Raw genomic sequence first — 24,749 nt, 5'->3', positions numbered from 1 at the left:
TCTCTTGAGTAAGCCCTCTCCCTTTAAATAAAGAAGAAAGGGTGCTGGGGATTTTCACCCTCATGGGTAGCCAAGTGTAAGTGGGACTTGCCGATTTTCTCTTTAAAGAGAGAAAATCGAAAACCGTTTCACAGCTATGAGTTTATCCAAAATGAAGCAGACTTCATTTGGATAAGGCCTTATACTGGGTGGTTTCACACGTTGGAGAGAGAGTAGGCTCACCTCTCTTCTCAACCCGTGAGACCCTTTGTGAAAACATGGCCATGAAGGTCACGTATAACCAACATAAAACATTGACTGGCCTCTAGTTGATAAAACCCTTAAGGTCATCGCTGCCCACCGTAAGTACACCCAGCTTCGACCTTTCAGCAAGAGATATCACATGTGAATTTTGAACTTGTGACATCCAGTCAGCTTGGTGACATTTACAAGTTGCCCCTATCAGATGAGCGAGAAGGAGAATACACTTCAAATGAATTTTTTGAATATTGCAAGGTCAGTGGGATCAGATCGTAAACTACAACTCCTAACATACTTCAACAAAATGGTGTGGCTGAAAGATTTAATAGGACTCTCCTCAATATGATTAGATATATGTTAGCTAATGCTTCATTATCCAAAATATTTTAGAGAAAAGCAATACATACAACAACATATATTTTAAATAAGGTTCCTTGTAAAACTATTGTTTCTACACCTTATGAATCATGGACAGAAAGAAAACCTAATATAGGTCATCTTCATAGATAGGGTTTAGTAGCTCATATAAAGGCTATAAAGCGATCTAAAAATAAACTTGATATTAAATCTATAAGGTGTATCTTTATTGGATATCTCAAAGGATCCAAATGCTATAGATTTTATCACATAGATAAGGGTTTAATTGAAAGTAAAAATGTTATTTTCTTGAAATATCAAAACATGAAAGAAATCATTTCTCAAATAAGCTAAGATGATCCTCTTGATGTGTATTATGACTTTGATGACTTATAAGAACATTTAAGTAATGACGACCCCCCTGCAATCTCTCCATCTTCTTCTAATTGGTCTCAGGTTAGGCACAACAGGTATAGAGTTCCTTCGTCTTACTTAGATGGCTATTATGTCTATTTGTCAAAGGAACTGTGTGATACTTTAGATATAGATGACATAGAAGATAACCTTTCATATAATGAGGTAATAAACTTATGAGAGTCAACAGATTCGGTAAAAGCTATGGATGAGGAAAATGAGTCTATTGCGAAAAATCAGGTCTGAGAATTGATTAATTTACCTGAGAAAAGAAAAGTCATTGGATGTAAATAGATTTTAAAGAAGAAATTCAAGTTTGATGGTAATATTGATAAATTTAAAGCAAGATTAGTTGCTAAGGGTTTTTCTCAGACATAAGTATTAGATTATGTTGACATATATTCATCAGTTGCAAAATTTGTCTCAATTAGAATAATAATTACTATTATAGCTCATTATGATCTAGATTTACATCAAATGGATGTTAAAACCGTATTTCTTAATGATGATCTTAAAGAAATCATATTCATGAATCAACCTATATAATAAAAGATAAAGAAGATATAGTATATAGGTTAAAAAAATCTTTATACGGACTCAAGCAATCACTACGTCAGTGGTACTTAAAGTTTCATAAGACAATTACGTTATTAGGTTTGTGGCAAATAAATTTGACCACTGTGTTTATGTTTGAAAAAGTGAGTAATTAATTTGTCATTCTCTCAATTTTTGTAGATGACATTCTTTTGACTAGAAATGACAATGAGATGATTATCTAAACCAAGTCATGGTTGAACTCTCAGTTTGAAATAAAAGATATGGGAGAAGCATCCTATGTTCTTAGAATTGCAATCACTCGAGATAGGAACTCAAAACTTTTAAGCTTGAGTCAAGAAATGTATATAAATCATATACTCAAGAAATTTAAAATGAGTGATAGCAAGCATGTTGAGACTCCTGTGGTAAAATGTGTCAAACTGAGTAAGAATGATAGTCCTAGTGATAGACAAGATAGGCTAAATATCTCTTATACACAAGATGTTGGAAGCTTGATGTATGTTATGCTTTGTACAAAACTTGATATCAGCTTTGTTGTTGGCCTCGTTAGTCGCTACCAAAGTAATCTTGGTTGGCCTCACTGGCAAGCAGTAAAAAAAATATTTTAATATTTAAAAGGGACTATAAACTTGAAATTATGTTTTCAAGTTGATACTTTAGAATTTACTGGCAGCAAAGATGATAGTAAATCCATTTTTAGATATATTTTTCTCATCGGAGGAGGAGCAATTTGTTGGTCATATAAGAAACAAGGTTGTGTAGCTCAACATACTAAAGAAACAAAATATATTTCATGCAATGCAACTGCTACATTTGCCGTTTGGATAAGCTGATTCATTAATGATTTGAAGTAGGATATAACCAATGAGCTGGTCCAAATTTATTGTGATAATTAGGCTACCATCTCTCTTATGAATAGTGGAACGGATAATTCTAAAAGTAAACATATAATGGTAAAGTATCATTATATTCATGATATGATTAAAATGAACAAAATCAAATTCAGTTACTTACCTACATCTGATATGATTGTTGATATTTTGACAAATGGCATATCAGAGAAAATATTTTCAAAACATGTATCCTGTATGGGATTAAGATGTCTAATGAAGACATATAGTTGTATGAGAAACTAAAGAATATAACTCATTCTATGAATGTTGACACAAATAAAATATCCCCAATAATGAGAGATAAAATCTTGTATCATGATTAGTTTGACATGGCTAAGTGGGAGATGTTGGTCATACGTGCGGAGGGTCTCACGCGTTGAGGAGAGAGGTGGACCCAGTCTCTCTGCAACATGTGATATTGCCCAAAATAGAGCCTTATTTAATTGAAGTAGTGAAACGGTTAGAGAGAAAATCGGCAAGTCCCACTTACGCTAAGTTATCGACTACCTAGGAGGGTGAGAATCTATGAGCATGGTAGAATCACATATAGAGTTTTTTTAAATGTGTTAGAACACATATCATTCATGATAGAATCACTTATAAAGTTTTTTGCTTTGCCTGCCTTAGAGCACATATGAGCATGATAGAATCACATATAGAGTTTTTCTGACTGCCTTAGAAGACATATGAGCATGCTATAATCACATATTCAATTTTTTGACTGCCTCAACACACATATGAACATGATCGAATCACATATATAGCTTTTTGCCTGCCTTAGAGCACATATGAGCATGGTGGAATCACATATAGAGTTTTTCTAGCTGCCTTAGAACACATATGAGCATGATATAATCGCATATAAAGTTTTTTACTGCCTTAGAACACATATCATTCATGATAGAATCACAAATAGACCATTCCATTAAAAATGTTCAAGGCATTCTCTAGATTACCACATTTCGAAATCATCTACGGGGGTATTTCCTATCGCAATGTCTTCTTCAAATCCAACTTTAATACTGAAACAGTGAATTGATTCGCCTTGGGTCAAAGAACCCAATGATCTGCAGGCAATAAGAAGGCTTGCAACTGCAACAAGATCAACTCCAATCCCTTCTGATCGCATCCGAAACAACACATCCAAGGCACCATCAACACAACCACTATGAGAAAACACAAAAATAAGGGTTGTCCAAGCCACCAAATCTCTTTGGGGCATTCTAACAAACACAGAACAGCTGCATTTGCCATACATATGAATAGTTGACACAGGGAGACATCTAACAATCAAGCCCACACGTTCAGGCACACATAGAAGGAGGTAACCGCCCAGTCTGATTTCAAACTTAGAAGTTCATCCAGGGTCATGAAATCAAGCTAGCCTCTTGCCAATGATTGGAGCTTTTATTTGAACGTAGGGATGTCAATGAATTGGATTTTATCCAATATCCGACCAAATTCAATTCTGTTTAGTTGTGTTTGATTAGCCAAAACCATATCCTATTTGTTTTAATGAATTTGACAAATATTTGATTTTGACAGATATCCGAATCCATTTAGTTTTCACCAGCTAATCCAAATTTAAATCCATTTAGCCAACATATGATTAGTCGAATATGCTATTGGCCGCATCGGATAAGAATCTGAACCGTCACTACAAGAAAATACGTTGTTAGCGACAGAATCTTTCCGTCGCTAGTTAGCGACAGATTAACGAGCGACAAACATCCGTCGCTATAATTAATAAAGTTTACGAAAATAGCGACGTAATATAGTCTGCCGCCCAGTCCGTCGCTACTTAGCGACGAATTTTGCGACGTAATGTTTTGTCGTTACGGTCGCACCATTTGCCGATGAAGTTGGCGACCGAATCTAGTTCGTCGCTACTTAGCGACGAACATGGCGACAGAATATAGTCTGTTGCTCGTTCCGTAAATTTGATTTATGTTGGCTTAGCGACGGAATTAATCCGTCGCTAAGCCGTCTCTAATTTTTGAATAACCCTAATCCCAGACAGTTTTTCCTTTTCTTCTTTTGCTGCTCCCGCCGTTCACCGGTCTCACTCCCGTTGTTCGTCGGTCCCACCGTTCGCCAGTTCCCACCGTTCGTCGGAGACAGGTAAAAGAAGGCACCCCCCGCCCCGAAAAACGCGGGGGTTAACCCCCTGCCATTTCCGGCAGGGGGTTGACCGCGACAGGGGGTTAACCTCGGCAGGGGGTTAACCTCCTGCTTGTTCCGGCAGGGAGTCGACCCCGGCAGGGGGTTAACCCCCTGACTTTCCGGCATGGGTTTGACCCCCTGCTAGAACAGGCAGGGGGTCGACTCACTGGCAGAAAGGCTGGGGGTCGACCCCCTGCCCGAACAGGGGGTCAGTTAACCCCTTATGTTCTGTAAGGGGGTTAACCCCCTATGTTTCGTAAGGGGGTCGACTCCCTGCCGAAACAGCAGGGGAGTCGACCCCTTGCCGGAACAACCTCTTTTTTTTGTGGGGACTTCATTTTAAAACTGTGCTTTTTTGTGCAGATTTTTCAACGGAACCAGCTCGTGCTCAGCCACCTGTGGTAAGTAAGTGACAAAAACAATGCAAATCGGGTAAATACTCGTGGTAAGTAAGTGATGCAAGTGTATCACATGTTATTTAATTTATTAGATGTAACACTTTATTGTTCACACACTCACTTAGTTGTTGATATTTAGGGTTGCTTTGTTGGAGTTCGGAGATCATGCCGAGCATGATTTTAATGTATGAATATTGAAGTGTTCTTATTTTTGGAGTACGGAGTCCATGCTAGGCATAGTAGTAGATAGTGAGATATTGAAGTGTGTTTGCTATAGGTACATGTTTGTTATTTGTTTGATATGAATGATTACGATGTATTGCAATGTTTGATGTAATTGTATCCATGCTTGCATGTAGTTACTTTCAATTTGATTATGACTTCCATGTAAAATTGTATAATGAATGCATGTTTCAAATGATTGTATCGTGTCATTAATAGTTTGCACATGAAAATATTAAGTTATCAATGCATGCATCAAAATTCTTGTTATTGCATGACATCATATATTGCATGATAAATTTGATATTTTCTTCATCGTAGCATTCTCATTGTTCTCTTTTAATTCGTTAGGCTATTATTCGTAACATCATAAGAAAATGACTGCAAATCGTGAATGGATGTATCGTAGGATAGTGGACAATGAGTTATTGCATGAATATATGTATGGTGTTGACAATTTTTTAGAATTTGTATCGTAGGATACTAGACGTTTCATAGAGAAGAATTTAGAAATGATTTTGATGCATGGGTGAATGTGGTGCACGATAATCCATATATGGATTTGATATTTGATGCTGCAGGAACAGAACTGGGTTCTGCTATGAGTTCTAGTGATGTAAGAACTGCCGTAGATGAAGAATCACTAAGCGATGCAGCTATTAGATTTTATGATTTACTTAGAGATGTTGATGAGCCACTTTGGAACGATTGTGAGAGTCACACTATCTTGTCTGCAGTTCTTCAACTAATGAATTTGAAGTTCGAGTATAATTTGAGTCAATCATGTTTTGATCGTTTGTGCATGATTGTGAAGAGTATGTTGCCCAAAGATGAGAAATTGCCACAAAATTTCTATCGTGCGAAAGTTATGGTCAACGCTCTAGGTATGAGTTACAAAAAGATTGATGCTTGTCCAAATCACTGCATGTTGTATTTCAAGGAGTAGAAAAACAACATATTATATCCGTCATGTGGGCATCCTCGGTTCAAGTCAAAGACAAGAGGCAATGATAGCACGAGATCAAAGGAAGTTTCATACAAGTAGCTCTGCTACTTTTCTATCACTCCTAGATTGCAGCGATTGTATATGTCTTCAAGGACAACTAAACACATGAGATGGCATGCAAATAAAGTTCGACACGATGAAAATAAAATCACGCATCCTGTTGACGCTGAAGCTTGGAAGCACTTTGATTGTACTCATCAGAACTTCGCAATGGAAGTGCGAAATGTTAGACTCGGTCTATGTACAGATGAATTTAATCCATTTGGGGGTAGATCAACTCGATACTCATGCTGGCCAGTATTTGTAACTCCATACAACCTTCCCCCAAGCTTGTGTATGAAACGTCTAAATCTTTTCTTGTCTTTGTTGATCCCTGGTCCGACCTCACATGGCCAAAATCTTGATGTATATTTAAGGCCATTGATTGATGAACTAAAAGTACTGTGGGATGATGGTGTTACCACGTATGATGCCCACCAAAAACAAAATTTCAACATGAAGGCCGTTGTTCTATGGACAATCAGTGACTTCCCTGCATATGGTACGCTATCTGGTTGGAGCACACATGGTAGCTTGGCATGTCCGTACTGCATGGAGGATTCCAAAGCTTTTAGATTGAGGCATGGAAGAAAGCCTTGCTGGTTTGAGTGCCATCGTCGATTTCTACCTAGCGACCATATGTTCCGACGACAAAAGAATGCGTTTAAAGTAGGCACAACTGAAACAGAAGGTTCATCCTCAAGATTGTCTGACATAGAGATTCTAAGAAGATTGTGATACTTTCCAGATGTATTAACAGATGCTCGCAGTCCTACACCCTTTCGTGGATTTGGGAAGGATCATAATTAGACAAAGAAATCTATTTTTTGGGAACCACCGTTCTGGCCGACCCTATTGATACGACATAATTTGGATATGATGCATGTGGAGAAAAATGTGTTTGATAATGTATTCAATACAGTAATGAATGTTAAAGGAAAAACGAAGAATAATCTGAAGGCCCGTAAGGATTTAAAATTAATATGTAAAAGACCAGAATTGGAACTCAAAGAGTATAATGGCAAAGTACTGAAACCAAAGGCAAAATACATGCTCGGACCTGATCAAATAAAACATGTATGTCAATGGTTGAGAAAATTGAGATTTCCAGATGGATATGTCTCTAACATTGCTCGGGCTATGAAGATTGACGATGGACAGTTATATGGGTTGAAGAGCCATGATTGTCTTATCTTTATGCAACGATTGATACCCCTAGCATTCCATGATATGTTAGACAAACCTATATGGGGGGTACTGTCTGAGTTGAGCGGATTTTTTAGAACATTGTGCGCATTGGAGGTCGTAGTATCGGATGTAAAGAATCTCGAGGACTCTGTCATCACCACAGTTTGTCTGCTAGAAAAGATATTTCCGTCAGCATTTTTCGATGTTATGGAACATTTGATCATACATCTTCCATATGAACTAAGGGTTGGTGGCCCTGTGCAATATCGATGGATGTACCAATTTGAAAGGTATATGTTTTTTTATATTTGTCTCTTTAATGACAGATATTCAAAATTTGAAATGTATATTTTTGCCAGATGCATGTTCGACCTCAAAAAAAAGGTTCGTAATAAAGCAAGAGTAGAAGGCTCTATTTGTGAGGCGTACACTTTAGAAGAGATTTCAAATTTCTCATCTATGTACTTCGAACCTCATATTCTAACACATTACACATGCCTGCCCCGTAACGATAATGGAGAACAAGTAACTGTAGCTGACAAGCTGTCGATATTTCAACCACTTGGGCATGCATTTGGTAGTTGTTGATCAAGGCTCTTGACAGATCGAGAGCAAGACGCAACACATATCTATATTCTTTTTAATTGCTCAGCAATCGACCCATACATCGAGTAAGTATATGTAGACGCAACACAATTATAAATCCTTTTATGTTTTATATGTGGATACATGGCTCGGTAATATAAGTATTTGTGGTTTGCAGACGATTTGATCTGGAGTTGCAAAGAGAAGTTTCGCATCTCACTGATGCAGAAGTACAAAAAGAACGTGAAACTAAGTTTGTGGAGTGGTTGAAACAGTTGGTAAAGTAGCTAACATAAATTTTATACTTATAAACAACACTAAGTTACTTAATTGATCGTGATCACAATCATTGTTTATGTTTGTGCGTAGGTCCGCCATGGTGATGTTAAGGATCAAGGAATATGTGATTTAGAAAATGGTCCGACCAAAGTTGTGCAATGCTACAACGGGTACATCGTAAATGGTTATCGATTTCATACAAAAGATTACAGTATAAACAAATCAACGATGAATAGTGGCGTGTGTGTCAGGGGTAGCAGCTATGGTGAAAATGAACATGATTACTACGGTGTTATAGAGGAAATAATGGAGTTGACTTACTTAGGCATAAATAACAGGGTAACTTTATTCAAGTGTCATTGGTTTGATCCAACTGCAACAAGACTCGACAAAGCTTCAAGCATTGTGGAGGTGAATCATAAATCCAGGTTTGGAACATATGAACCATTCATATTAGCCTCGCAAGCTCAACAAGTTTATTATACTTCATATCCGAGTATAAAAAAGTCAGATAGAAATGAATGGTGGGCAGTTTGCAAGGTGAAGTCCAAACTATACCCTGAGTATGATCAGTTACAGGAAGATGAGTTAGCTGAAGACATCAATTACTACCAATCAGATGATGTCTATGACTTCGCTTATGGTCACGATGTTGTGCATGATATGCATGTCATATCTCCATTGGCCGATGAAACATTCATAGAGGAATGTGATCCAAATGATGTACCAAGTGGATGGGCAAACAATGAAGAAGAAAAAGAAGAAGAAAAAGAAGAAGAAGAAAGTCAAACAAGTGACGAGGAAGAATTCTCAAGCTAGTGAGTGAGCAAAATCTTGTAATACAAACCTCTATTTAAATGCATTGCAATACTTGATGTGAATGATTTGAATTATTTAAATGTATTGTAATACTTGATGCGAATGAATGAGTTATATTGCAATACTTGATATGAATGATTAAAAATTTTATTTGAATGTATTGTAATACTTGATACGAATTATTTGAATGCATTGTAATACTTGATGTGAAATGATTTGAATTATTTGAATGTATTATAATACTTGATACGAATGATTCGAATGCATTGCAATACTTGATGTGAATGATTTGAATTATTTGAATGTATTGTAATTTATGCAATGAATGATTTGAATTATTGCAATACTTGATGTGAATGGTTTGAATTATTTGAATGCATTGTAATACTTGATGCGAATGATTTGAATGCATTGCAATGCTTGGTGTGAATGACTTGAATGCATTGCAGTACCTGATATGAATGATTTGAATGTATTGTAATACTTGATGTGAATCATTTGAATGTATTGCAATACTTGATGCGAATGATTTGAATTATTGTAATACTTGATGCGAATGACTTGAATGTATTGTAATACTTGATGTGAATTATTTGAATATATTGTATGACATATGTTATTTGTTAGAATATGGTTCATGGAGGTTACAGTGGTCGCTCATCCAGTAGTAGCCAGGCCCAACCTTCATCTTCACGGGCTCCTGTGATAGGTATATCATTTAACTAATTAGATGCTTGATTAGTTCAAATGCGTATTTTGAGAAAATCTTATATATTTTTTTACAGATGATGTTTCGCCTGTACACAGCCCACCTACACCAGTTGATCACACAAGTCATGAGCCAACATAGGAAGCATGGTCTTCTCAGTCTGGCACAAGAAGACTCATTCGAATAGTGTATATCGATAATCGACCGTAAGTATTTCATTTTTAATTATTGCATATCTTATAAATATTTTATATTGATATTTACTGTGTACCAATTCATGTGCAGCACGAGGTTTGAGCCACAAGAAGTAGTACGAGAGATTAGGAATTCATTTCTTCAACATCTACCAGGACCGGTGGCTCAATGGAAAGAGTACCCAAAGGAGGTGTTAGACAGATTGTGGTCCTCATTTATGGTATACAGTTGTTTCTCATAGTTAATGTGTTTCATATTTAATTTATTTAAGTAATGTCTACTAACTTTATGGAAATATTTGTAGGCTTCGAATCGCTTCGCAACTACGGTGAAAGAAAATGATGCAAGGAAGGTGTGACAGAAGGTGGTTGTCAATCGATTTGCAGATATGTTGCATAATATGAAGACTGCAGCAAAAAAAGCATCTGACGTAATAGATGATCCACTACAGTGGAAGGGCCATGACCCTATTACTATCAGGAGAGATTATTGGGATGAAATGTGCGATAAGTGGGCGGGAGATGCATTTTGAAATCGCTCTGCGAAGGCTGCACAAAATCAAGCAAAAATGCCCGAAGCTCATCTACACACAGGTAGATCTAAGACATTTGGGAGCCACCTGAAGAAAATGGTAACTCATCAATATATCATATTAATTTTATAAGTATTGTTGCAAACTTGTGAACTAAATCTTTTGTCCTTTAACTTCGCAGGAAGCAGAAAAAGGAGGCACTGTACCATATAAGTATGTGTTTGTTGAAACACATAAACGGAAGACCACGGGAGTCTTCGTATTAGAGAATGTGAGAACGACAACGATATGTATTTATTCTATTAATAATCATTGCAATATGCAAGTTATCATAATGTTATCATTAATTATTAATGCATACTTTAAACATTATTTTGTAGAAGGCATATGAGCAACAGATGGTAGAGCGATATGGCAATGACGCTACTCAGCATCCATCATTTGATCCTGCAGCATGTGTGACTACAGCAGGTGAACCAAAAAAAGGTCGCATTTTCAGGTTTGGGAGTAATCTGAACACTTCACCAGTTATTGCTTCTTCCAATTACGGCTCGCAGACTTCTTTCGTCGACATAATTTCCAAGCAGCAACATATTCTTTCCGGTGATGATGTACGCCAGATCATTAAGGACACAATGAATGACTACTTCCATGACACTGTCGCCCCTTTTCTCCGAGATGAGATCAACAATCTTGTGCTGAACAGAGGATCTTCGATTGCAGGTCCCTCTCAGGTATAATCACATATTCAGTTTTTTGTCCGTCTGCCTTAGAACACATATGAGCATAATCGAATCACAGATATAACTTTTTGCCTGCCTTAGAGCACATATGAGCATGATAGAATCACATATAGAGTTTTTTGTCTGCCTTAGAGCACATATGAGCATGCTATAATCACATATAAAGTTTTTTGCCTGCCTTAGAGCGCATATGAGCATGATAGAATCACATATAAAGTTTTTTTGACTACCTTAGAGCACATATGAGCATGATAGAATCACATATAGAGTTTTTTGTCTGCCTTAGAGCACATATGAGCATGCTATAATCACATATAAAGTTTTTTGCCTGCCTTAGAGCACATATGAGCATGATAGAATCATATATAAAGTTTTTATGACTGCCTTAGAACACATATGAGCATGCTATAATCACATATTCAGTTTTTTGACTGACTGAGAACACATATGAGCATGTTATAATCACATATTCAGTTTTTTGACTGCCTGAGAACACATATGAGCATGCCAAAATCACATATAGATTTTTTTTACTGCCTTAGAACATATATCATTCATGATATATTCACATATAAAGTTTTTTGCTTTGCTTTCCTTAGAGCACATATGAGCATGATAGAATCACATATAGAATTTTTTTGTCTGCCTTAGAATACATGTGAGCATGCTATAATCACATATTCAATTTTTTGACTGCCTTATCACACATATGAGCATGATCAAATCACATATATAGTTTTTTGCCTGCCTTAGAGCACATATGAGCATGATAGAATCACATATAAAGTTTTTTTATTACCTTAGAACACATGATAGAATCAGATATAGTGTGTAAATTATTTCATTGTATTTTGTTTATCAATACTGACTGTTCTTTTCTTGTGTAGGCTGCTAGCGATAATCAGTGTAGCGGAGCTGAAGGGACAGATAAAGGCAATGAAGAAGAAGACGCACAAAATCTTGACGATAATAAAAGAACTGTGTTGAAGTTCTATTTGTTTTTGTTTCTTAAATGTAATTATTGAATTATAGTTAATTGAACTTGTTAATTTTAAGGTGAAACGATTAATTGTTGTAGATTCCTTTTATATGGAATTTTTTATGTGGTTTGTTTTTTATTTACAGGAAATATAAATTGTACAGGAAATATAAATTGTACCGTTCTCGGTATTTAATTTTCAAATAAATTTTTTTATTTTTTTTCGTGTTTGCGACAGATTAGCGACGGTACCATCCGTCGCTATGCATTTAAATCTAGTGACGGCTTAGCGACGGACGTAAATCCGTCGCCAAGCCGAGGTCGTCGTTTAATACCGGTGGATTGGCGACGGAATACATCGCTCGTTATTCTGTTGCAATTAGCGACGGACCTAGCGACGAATTTATTCCGTCGCCAGTTAGCGTCGAAAAATTCGCGACGTAAGCATACCCTCGCCTAGTCGTCGCTAAGCCTGTTAGCGATGGGATAGCGATGGAATGTGGTCGTCGCTAATCCACGGCTTTGTTGTGGTGAGTTTACATCCCTACTTGAATGAAGCATTGGGGGTTCAACCAATCATTTTGTAAAATGATAATACTATCAAGTTGTTGATTTGAAGAATAAGCACAAATAACTGCCTGCTGCCATATGTAAAGATTTCACAGGTTTGCTTTAGGATCTCTTTCATCTTTCGGTTAAAATACCGCTACTTTCATACAATGGCAGCATCATAGGGGAAGCTTTGATTCTTTTGTGGTTCAACAAGTTGATGTGTTCTTACATAAAATTGAATTAGTTATGCACATAGTGAAGAATGGATAAATGGACAATTAAATGGCCATATTGTGACGATCATATCATCTACCTTGAAATATCACTTTTTTTATCATTGTATTAAAGCAATAAAAGTACTTCCTGATACTTTTGTATATTTTAATTTTTATGGTATATATTATATGTATTTTCATTTTTTTGTGTGATATTTTCTAAAGAAAAACAGGAATTTACAAAGTATGGCGGGATTTTCCCTTGCCAAGATTTCTGTGAAAACAAGATATGTGACATATGTTCAAAGTGTCATGCAACGATGCAAATCTCTCTCTCTCTCTCTCTCTCTCTCTCTCTCTATATATATATATATATATATATATATATATATATAAACTAGTTGTATTTAAGAATAGATGGATTAATAAATTAATAAAATGGCTAGAATATCCTTAAACAAATGGCATTTTAAAAAATACATAGTTGTTTTTCTCGGCATTAAAAGGCTTGATCTTGAGGGGAAATGAAAAGTCACATCTTTTTCAAAAAAGTAATGAATCTATCAAAGTTATTTTTAACCTCAAAAAGTAATCTTGTATTTTCTAAATTACTATTCATTTAAGGATATTTTAATCATTTTAATAAGGTTGAATCTATCTATTGTTAAATACAATCAGTTTAGCATTAGATTAACCCTATATATAATGCATTGGTTATGCCCACTTTCTCATTTTGTCCCTTCAAAATCATAGTTTTTTAGTATTTTTTCTTACATCTAACACCATAGATGTGATCTATAGGTTTTATTTAGTGGTAACCAGCTTTTGGATCATCCGCTGTATACAAATTTTTTTTAGCTCATAAAAATATATTTTTTTGTCAAAAAAATATAATCCAAGAGTTGATTCTCGCTAAATCAATCATGCTAAACACACCTAACGATTCAAATCTATCATAAAACTCATCAAACTATGGGGCAAAACAAGAAAATAGACTCTGATATATATATATATATATATATATATATATATATATATATATATATATAGAGAGAGAGAGAGAGAGAGACTAAAACGTATCAACCCTAATCACTAAGAATTTTTTTGGCATTTTTTTGAAATTCTAACCTTACGTATGTGTTCATCATGATTGATTTACTAGAAATTGACACTTAAGATCATGCATTTTGGATGGAAAAAACGGTATTTAAAGCCTAGAAAAAAATTATAAAAACTGTACACCTTATCTTTGAATCTTATAAAATCATTTTCATGCATCAAATCAAATGATGCAAGTACCAATTTATAGTAAATCAATCATGCTAAACACATCTCTAAGATTAGAATTAAAAAAAAAACACCAAAAATTGATGATCCCCAACAATCGATAACCATCAGTCAGGTAGCTTCCCACTACTCATAGAGAGAGAGAAATGGAAACCTACCATATAGAAAACATACCAATCCTACCTACTAAGATTTTTTTGACGTTTTTTTGGAAATTCTGACCTTACAGATGCGTTCAACATGATTGATTTACTGGAAATTGACACTTAGGATAATGAATTTTGGATGAAAAAAAATAGCTGAAGCTTAAAAAATTTATGAAAATTGTAGCCCGTTGACATTTTAACCTTATAAGAACCTATCCATGCACCAGAATCATATGATCCAAGCATCAATTTCTAGTAAATCAATAATGAAGAACACAGAACACATCTGTAAGGTCATAATTTAAAAAAAACACCAAAAATTGACGGTCCTAAGCAATCAGGAACCATCTTGTAGGGATGCAGTCGGGCAGCTTACCACTACTATAAATATATATAGGAAAATGGAAAGCTACCTGACATCATCCATGCTCGACCCGTACCAGAGTTTTTTTTTTCAAAAATTTTGTGCTTTTTTGAAATTATAACCTTACAGATATGTTCTACATGCTTGTTTTCATAGGAATCAGATATTGGATCATTTGATTCCGATGTGGATAGGCTTTCATAAGATTTTAAAATCAACGGTCTAAAAATTTTAAAATTTTTCAAAGCTCAAAAGCCATTTTTTCATCTAAAATGCATGATCCAAGAGTCGATTTCTAGTGAATCGATCATGCAGAACACATCCATAAGGTCAGATTTTCGAAAAAAAAAACCCATCTGGTACAAGTAGGGCAGGGATGGGGTCAAGTATATTACCTTTGCTCTCTCTCTCTCTCTCTCTCCATATATATATATATATATATATATGGAGAAGTTCATTGTGTGAGAAGAGCCAACGACTGTAACCATAATGATAAACATTGGTGTTGCCATTAGAAGACCGCTGAACTGTTGCCCCCACAACCTCACGATAACAGAGAGAACGCTTCAACCCTCAAGCTCATGTACATTAATTTTCTTGCTCATTTCTATAAAATATTACACGCCATGTGAGCTAAATTAATGCTACAAAAATCAGTGATACAAAATACTGTAGGAGTTCTAGTATGAACATTCAAGCTGCTGCAGCCATTAGCTCTGTTCCTGTTCTATCATCTACATCAAGGCTCCTCCGGTGCTTCATATCATTGTTGGCATCTTTAGCAGACACACTCATGCCAGGAAGAGGAATATCAGAATCAAGCAATGTAACAAGGACCTTTTTTGCAGATCGATGTTCTGGTCTTTTCGATAATGAGAGCAATTTTTTAAACTGGGGCTGCTGACAAACTATTCGGCCATTGCTCCATGGTGCAAAACTGAAGCATGATGAGGTTTGCTGTCTAAGGAATGAATACACTGCATTGGCTACAGGGAATACTCTCGAGTCAGAGTTTTTCTCCATGTCACCCCTTCTGATAATCACAAAAAGAGAAAAGAAAAAAAAAATAAGTGAGCTGGGTTGTGTAATCTGCCATACTGTTACATTCTGAAGCAAACAAACAAGAAAAACTCGATTTTGTGAAGTAACAAATCAAAGAGGAAAGAGAAATATAAGACTTACACAACCACAACAGTTGCAAGCTCAGGAAGATCATCCCCATTCACCATCATGTTGCATATGTCATTTAACCAAACTGATACAGCTGTAAGTGAACCACCAACAGACATCCTGACAAGGAAACAATCAAATGTGTTTACGGTGAGCAAAGACAAAAAATAACTGTAATTTAACCCAGTGATTGAGAATTGGAATTCATCAAAATAGAGTTCTTAACATGTCAGTGATGTCACCTTTGTCTTTGCTCAAATGTGCTTACGGTGAGCAAAGACAAAAAATAACTGTAATTTAACCCAGTGATTGAGAATTGGAATTCATCAAAATAGAGTTCTTAACATGTCAGTGATGTCACCTTTGTGTCATATGCAAGATGAATGCACATTGAACATAAATGCACTATGATGCTTATTAGGACGAGAACATGTGTGTGGGTGTGCATGTGCGTGTGGGTGTGAGTGTGTGAGAATAGTTTGATATACTAAGGTAGTTAGTTTTTTCACTGGAAGTAGATAGGCTAATAGTTTATGATGATCATTGCCCATTTAGTAGCAAAAGGTGCTTTTTTTTATTGAGCTCCTGGATACTTAAAAACTACTTTCAATAGCATTATTTTGATGATAGCTCCACTGATTTTTTGCTTTCCCTAAAAGCCACAAAAGCTACCTTGGCTTTTAAACCACTTCATTTCAAGACATATTACCTATTAAAAGATCATGGTTATTACAACTTACTGTTTGATCAAAACTAGAATGGTGAAATTGGTGATATTTACTCGAGTATACCCATTATGATAGCACCCTCAGTTATATAGTGTTTGTGGGGCTGGAAAGTTTGGACCTCTGCTGCAACATGTTAGAGGATTCTCACCTCATCTAAGCTGGAGAAAAGTAGGTATTTCATGGCCAAAACCTTAACACCCCTCCCCTAGTTTGGTCTTGGCTGGATTTAATACTGTTTACTAGGAGGCTGGGACTAAAATTAACTAATAGATCCTCCTTTCAGATGCTCATTTTCAGCTATTAAATTCATTTTTATTATGGAAGTTCCTGCAATGCACTATATTATCTAATGAAAAAAATAAAAAATTTGAACTTTGGGTTCGTGTGATCATGGTATTCCATTACTTCTGATCAATATGTGCTGGCAAGAACAAAGGTGAGCAGAATAACTATCAGAAGCGAAGAAAGATAAAAGGTTACCTGTGAACATCCACCGACCACACAAGTTTGGTGCAACGGAATAGCTCTGGATATAGTCCACGCTTTGTTGCTTCTTGGAGAACTCTTGCAGCCCTTGCTTTCTGACCAAGCCACCATAGTGCATCCAAGAGGGCATTATAGAATCTCAATCCCAGACCACGGCCTTCACAGTTAACTTTGTCAAAGACATACTCCACCATCTGCCAATTGGATTCATCATCATATTCCCCCTTGATCATTGTTCCAACCACTTGATGAGCATTGGAAACTCTTGATGTTTGCATTTCATCCAGTACTTCATAAGCTTCAGCCCATCTACAATTTTGAGATGAAACAACAAGTACAGAATATGAGACAATTCTAAAATTGTAGCAGATCTCATTGAAATGTATGATGGTAGGCACTGGCTGCTGGAAAAATAATGAGGTTGCTTCCTTGCCATTGCAATGGTCTAATTAGCTGACCAGTTTGCACTAAAGCATGCAACATGCAGCCTGATCAGCTCAACCAAACAGTTGGTATTTCTTGGTGACGTAATTCATCAAATAAACTAACAAAAGCAAGTGGAAGCCAACAAGAGAGGAAGCAGGAAAATTATCTAGCATGAAACAATTCTCATAAGAGAAAAAGCTAGGATTCTTGCCTTAGGGCAATATCCAAAATGGAAGGGGGCTGCATATGCATTTTTTTGAAAGTCACTCTTTCTGTCATTTGCACCTATTAAAACAATGACTCCAATCATACTAGCTATCAAAAAACAAGCATCACCACAATGTGAAACTAAGAGTGGAATTAGCAATCATGGGTATCATTTTGCAAATGAAAAGCTATAACATTATAAATGTACTTCAAAACTTATCATGCACATGTAGAAAGTTTTATGCCAATAATGTACATCATTCAAATACTACATGAAAATATGAATAATCACTCACTTTATAGGAGAACAATTTCACTTCAATGTGCATGACTAATAGGAGCCAATGTGTATGCCATTTTTCACTCACAAAACAAGCCACCACCATGGTATTTGAAGAAACATTGGCAGCAAAAAACAGATTGACTCCATGAGTAAGCAAGGCCTCTCTCATCATTGGCTGTGAATTTCCATCACAACCAACAGGAAAGGACTGAACTTATGACCTGCCTAGGTGGCCTTTTTGCCAGAGATCCCCTCTTGGATAAGTTTACCTTACAAATCTTTACTTATTCCTAAGCATATATATTAATAAACAGAAAGCATTTAGCTTTGCATTTTATTTTCGCTTCATCTCTTTCTTGAGTATAAACCATATCACAGTATCAGAACAGATGAACTAAGCATACTTGTTAGTTTTATTTTTATATATGTTTAATGCTTGGAATCTAGCACGTTGAAAATTTTCAACCTTCTAAGATTAACAAGAATGGTTTATGTGTACAGATCAATCTCAATGTTTAGGTTTCCTTGGATACTAGTATGAATATGCCCATTGGAACCACAAAACCAACCACTCGAATTACAGATTTAACAATTATATTGCATATTAAGACCTTCAATGCACTAAAGGGAGATTTAATAATGAAAAAAGGAAATTGAAAACCAATCAATATATATATATATATATATATATATGTGGAATCACTATAAACAATGTTGAAACACCTAGTTTATTCAGTATGGCAAGATTGACATGGAACTATAGATATGGTTTACAAAAAATTTGAAGAGCCATTACTGATAAAGGATCTTCCATGGTCTAAAAGCTGTCAACCACCAAATCTGAGTCAAGATTTATTTTTTAACAAGCAAACACAGAATATTTTCCAAATCTTACAACCTCTTTCTGTCAGTACATATGCGTGTGACATTTTAGCACCGGTTAACAAAGATGGTGCAAATTTTATAAGATTTGTGGATTGGAGGCTCTAAGTTACTAATCTATGTAGTAAAAAAACGCAGACTAGGCACTGACTAGCCTGCCTAGTTGGCCTAGGCATAAGTAAAATGCCTAGGCTTTGCAATTCCTAGGTGGGTACTATAAAAGGTACCAATTTTTTCAACTAGGCATCAACTAGGGCACCTAGTCAGCAACTAGGGGCATGGGCAGTTTAGTCATTTTTTATTTTTATAATTTTGTTTTTAAATGTACAAAGGGAGGGGTTTAATTTTAAATAATTATGTTTTTTTAGATATGTGTGTTTTAATTTGTTTCTGATGAATTTGTCTGTTAAAAACTTAAAGGCTGAAAGTAAGATATAAATGTGTGATTTTTGTTTGTATATATGTGGGTTTTTTTGTAAATTTTTTTGTAGAAGTCTGAAAGCATGTTTAGTATTACTGATTATGTAATATGTTACTTATATATGTATGTGTTACCATGCTTCTGTGATTTTTTCTGTGAAAGGCAAAAAGTATGAATTTTGGGATATATATTCTGATTATGCTATGAATAAAATATGTGTGTGCATTACAATCAATTTTTCTGTGAAAGGGTGAAAGCATATATAATTGTGTACTTTTCTGAAGAAAACATCTTATTACCAAAAGAACTAAACATATTTTTATGTATTTTTGTATATTTTTTAACTTTTTAATTGGGGTACCAACTAGTCCGACTAATCTCGCCTAGTCTTTTTAGGAGTCTATCAACTAGGCACTGCCTAGCGCTTTTGACTACATAGTTACTAACTAAAGATTGGTGTGGATAACGATTGAAGAACCTTCTTTGAGGTAGAGACCAAGGTTGCCAGACTAGGAAGCGGAAGCAGGAAACGATACGGGAAGCGGAAGCGAGAAGCGATGCATTTTAAAATATATAGGAAGCGGGAAGCGAGGAATAAAAAAATATATACAAATTGAATGAGAATCAAAATAAAACACAAATAAAAGTGACTAATATTAAATTTCATGATTTTTTAGTGTAAGAATTAATTTTTTAACAAAATCTAAAAATGATGACTACCAATTTAGCGAAAGCACATGGAAGTCAGTGAGAAGAGTCAGAGAAAACACATAAAAAGCATTAAAAGTTGAGTAAGAGAACATATAATAAGAATAAATGAAGCGTGTGGAAAGCATAGGAGAAGCGTGGGGGAATCAAGGTTCTCATCAAGTTTCGGAAGTGAAGAGTATCGCGCTTCCGAAGCAAGTTTCTGGGAAGTGAGATTCCCACCTATCTAAGAAGCTTCCGGTAACTCTGGTAGAGACCCATTATGTTCAATTAGAAATTTTAAAGATGACAAACAAAATGGAGATTATGTTCCAGAAATTCCAGATTCAGAAATTCATCTTAAGAGAAGAATATTTAAACCATATTTTGGCCTTGCCTAGGAAATGAGGATTAGAAGGGTACTTGACATAATATCCAGTAAAAGAAAGTAGATCATTAGTTAGCAACACAGAATCGATGGACGTCTCTCTATTATGTAAAGCCCACCTTATCAGCATGATATTCTACAGCCTTTTAGCAAATTGCTTGTTGATATTCAAATGCATAGCCAGTTGAAATAAAAAATAAAAGCACAAATGAAGCTGCTGCTTCAACAAAGAGGGTGATAAAGTTCAACTGATGTATCTGATGGGCTGGAGTTCTCTCATAGAATCAAAAAATGGTGACCGGAAGATTAAAACAACAAAAACAACTAAGAATTTGAAGTTCAAACTTAAAAATTGACAGCAACCAGCCATGGGCGAGAGAAACTAATAAGGCTTTGATGACTATGAGGACCTGTGAGAGATAGTGGATAGCCATGAGCAAGAGGATTAAAGGATAAGTATGAACCAATATGTTTGCAATAATCCCAACATAATCTGAAATTAAAGATGAGGATTGTGTATGAGATGTTATCAGAATACATGCATGTCTTTGGTACACAGAAAATACTTGAGAAGAGGTGGATTTTGATTACAAGAATTCTCAAAATGAGATAGTTTAGAAAAAACTAAAACAATATTTCTGCTAAATATAACTATCAAATTCTTGTAATATACAAAAGTAAACTTTGATGTAGCACAGCTGAAGGATGATTTGCCATTAGAAATTTTAATCATCCTTAACATATATTTAATAATTCAACTAACAGATTGCTCAAATCTTTTAGATATTAGTTTGGGAAACTTATCCATTCAGCAGATGTTTTTCTCTTTCTTATTTGATTGGATCTACAAATGGTTTGTGTTTACCATTTAGAGTCTATCTTTTCTAGGATTCTCTTAGTCAAGTATGCTGCTTGTCAAAATCTTTTGGACTATTATTTAACCAATAAACAAATGGAATGACATGGTTCATCCTCCATGTTGGCTTTTGGAGATTCATTCCCTATGCACCTATTAATCTCCTTGCTGCCAAGCAAGATTACCTTCAGCTTGATACAACAAATTCGGCAGTAGTATGGGCATCAGCGGTACTCAAGGAATCAAGTTACAACTATGTCAATCTTTAAGGTTTTTATGCAAGAAAACTAATAACATATGCCTGAGACCCAACGATTTTTGGTTGATGAAACACATGGAATGTAAACAAATCCAAAACACTGATGACTCGTGACCATAAAATAAGCTTGCGGACAAGCAGACCAGCTCTGGATCAAGGTTCAGACTGAATCCTTACAGAACGTCCATGCTCTTCAGAACCATCCAAAGGATGAAGAGGATATCATCCTCCAATAAAGGAATGGGTAACAATTATTGATGGAAATGGTTGCACTAAAAGAGATTACATATAATTCTAACCTGTCATTCTTTGCAAAAACTGACACCAATTGACAGTAGGAGATGACACTCGGCATTACTCCAGATTCTTTTATCGCCAGGAACTGCTCTTTGCTCTCCTCAACAAGACCTGCTGAACAGTACACATTCAAAACAGCCTCCAAAGTCTGCTCATTTGGTGTGCATCTAGCCTTCTGTATCTCCATATATGCAGTAAGTGCATCTTCATATTTTCCACTCTGGCTAAAGCTTTCTATAAGACCGTTGAAAGAGTCTTTGCTCCTCTGAATTTCTGATTCATTCATTCGTGCAACGATTGCTTGAGATTCCTTATAAAGCCCCCCTCTAGCAAACATAGCTATAAGAGAGTTGTAGGTCTCAATGGTTGGTATACTCCCGACCTCTTGCATCGTGTTGAATGCAACAAGCGCTTCCTAAATAAAATCTCCTAAGAATTAGTTCCAGCCATTAACAAATGATATAAAAGAAAAACAAAGAAAACCTTTATTACCTCATAGAGTGCTGCCTGACCATATGCCTCTATTACTCCGTTATAAACACTCGAACTAGGTACAATACCATTACTCTGCATATGCAAAAGGATTTTCTTCGCATCTTCGTGAAGGCCACCCTTTCCACAAGCAAAAATCAATCCTTCATATGTCTCCATATTGGGTTCTACCTTTTCCTCCACCATATCATGGAACAATGTCACTACCTCACTAAAATAGCCACCTTCACCAAAAACCTGTATCAAAATGTTATAAGTTGCAGCATCCGGTTCAGTGCTGCTAACTTTCATCTCAAGGAAAAGGTCCCTCACTTCATCATATCTGCCGTACTTACCATACAGGTTCAGCAGAATGCTATAAGTTGATGCATTATGGGCACATCCCACCCTTTGCATCTGCCTGAAAACACTCACGGCCTCATTGATAGAACCTGACTTAGAGTATGCTTCTAGCAACACATTGTAAGATGTAACGTCGGGCAGATTTCCGGCCAACTCCATCTCCTTCAGAAGTTCTGAAACCTTCCCCAGCTTGTTCAATTTACCGAATGCCTGGACAAGGTAAGTATGCGTAGTGACATCCGGCACTATGCCCGCCTCGTTCATCGTCCTAAACACCATCTCTGCTTCATCCCCAAGACCTCTGCCACCACAAGCACTTAACAGTGTGTTATAAGTAACAAGATCAGGCTGAATTCCCTCATGCCTCATCTGCGCAAACAGTCCCAGCAATCCTTCCCAATCCAGCCCTCCCCTCGCACACGAATTGATAACCGTATTGTACGTCAACAAACTCGGCGCAATCTTCTCCCTCTTCATCCGAGAGAGAAGCTGCAGCGACGTCTCGTATTGTCCGTTGCGGCCATAAGCATTGATCAGTGCAGTGAAAGAGAAAACACTCCAACTAACACCATGGTTAGGCATTTCCTCAAAAATCTCAGAGCATTTCTCTAGTAACCCTTCTCTGCCCAAAATTCCTATCATTATCGTGTAGATATGTTCGTTTGGTTTACACCATAGTTGTCTCTGCATATACTTAAACAACCTAAGGGACCTCTGCCAGTCTCCCCTCTGTGCAAACTCCACAAAAACCAATGCAAAATCGTTCAAGGAGAGTTTGTTCTTGAAGACATCAAGGCATCTCGCAATACTACCACGAGGGGGCAGGCTGCTGAGTTTATTAATCAAAGTTTCAACATCATAACTGTATTTCCCTTTCTCAACTGTCACAGAGGGGTTGCCCAAGATGAGTTCCTTGGGTTTTGCTCTAGCTATGAAGGAAGATAACCCACTTTTAGGGTGAGCCCTGGAGGGTGAGAAACCCCATTCAGAGGGGGAATTCGAAGATGGGCACCTCTTGTTTCTTCTCAAAAGTGGGAAAAACGAATACCCAAGTGAGGAATTGGGGGATAAGGAGGGTTTTACGAGTGTACCTTGAGGAGTGAAGCTGTAGATGGAGGTGAGAGCCATCTTTTATCTCAACCCTTCACTCTGATGGGCAGAGAAGGTTGCGTGATTGCTTTCATGCATTTCATTCGGTGGTGGGAGGGAGGAGAGAAATTTGGGATTGGGATGTTTGAAACTGAGAAAAATGTCGAGGAGAGTGTTGTTTCAGTTTGGTGTTTCTGCTAAAGATAGATTTTTACACGTTAGAGAGAGAGAGAACAGGTTCAGCTATCTGGATGAATGGATAACGAATTTCATGGTTCGGTCATTCGGATCCGATTGGGACGATCTGAACCAAATAGGTTGAGTAAGGATCACGGGTCGCAGATCACAGGTTTGGATAGACTGTCCACTTAGCCAGGTTGCAGCAAATTAATTGGATGACGCAACGTTGTTAGAATCGTATCGGACCCTGAATCCATTCAGAGATTCTGAACCGATTCCCATTCTGAACCTAATGGAGCTGAATCGGGCAATGTTTAACCAGCAAATGACACCTTGCCAAGAAAACATTAAATTAATATTTAAAATTATTTAAAAATGTTAAAAGATCATTTTTAAATTTTATTTCAAAAGAAGCTTGAACCAACTCAGTTTGGTATCGATTTTTAGTCGATACGATACGATACATGATCGGCTGATTCGCAATGTAAAAAGAATAAAATAACAAAAACGCGAAAGGATGTTTTTTCTTGATATATGGCCGAGAAAAATGTAAAAAATATTGTGATCAAATTGTGATAATTAAAAAAGATCTCATGATATATCGCAAAAGATCATGAGATCTTTGAGATATTTCAAGAAATCTCGCCATATTTGTCACCATGCCTAGGTTAAT

General features: G+C 36.3%; 1 protein-coding gene across 1 annotated transcript; it reads right to left on the bottom strand.

Moving 5' to 3' along the window:
- Positions 1 to 15,467: 15,467 nt before the first annotated feature.
- Positions 15,468 to 24,093, bottom strand: LOC149812779 (pentatricopeptide repeat-containing protein At1g74850, chloroplastic-like). The gene is made up of 5 exons (XM_089991657.1): positions 22,466 to 24,093; positions 21,976 to 22,388; positions 17,262 to 17,576; positions 16,066 to 16,173; positions 15,468 to 15,916 (listed from the first exon to the last, which is right to left on the bottom strand). The coding sequence occupies exons 1-5, from the start codon at positions 23,933 to 23,935 to the stop codon at positions 15,577 to 15,579; spliced, it is 2,646 nt and encodes an 881-aa protein (XP_089847783.1). The 5' UTR covers positions 23,936 to 24,093; the 3' UTR covers positions 15,468 to 15,576.
- Positions 24,094 to 24,749: the final 656 nt, after the last annotated feature.

The sequence above is a fragment of the Nuphar pumila genome, chromosome 16 (assembly GCF_984573655.1).
Source record: "Nuphar pumila chromosome 16, dmNupPumi1.hap1.1, whole genome shotgun sequence".
Classification (NCBI taxonomy): domain Eukaryota; kingdom Viridiplantae; phylum Streptophyta; class Magnoliopsida; order Nymphaeales; family Nymphaeaceae; genus Nuphar; species Nuphar pumila.
This window is presented reverse-complemented; position numbering and strand designations above follow the sequence as displayed.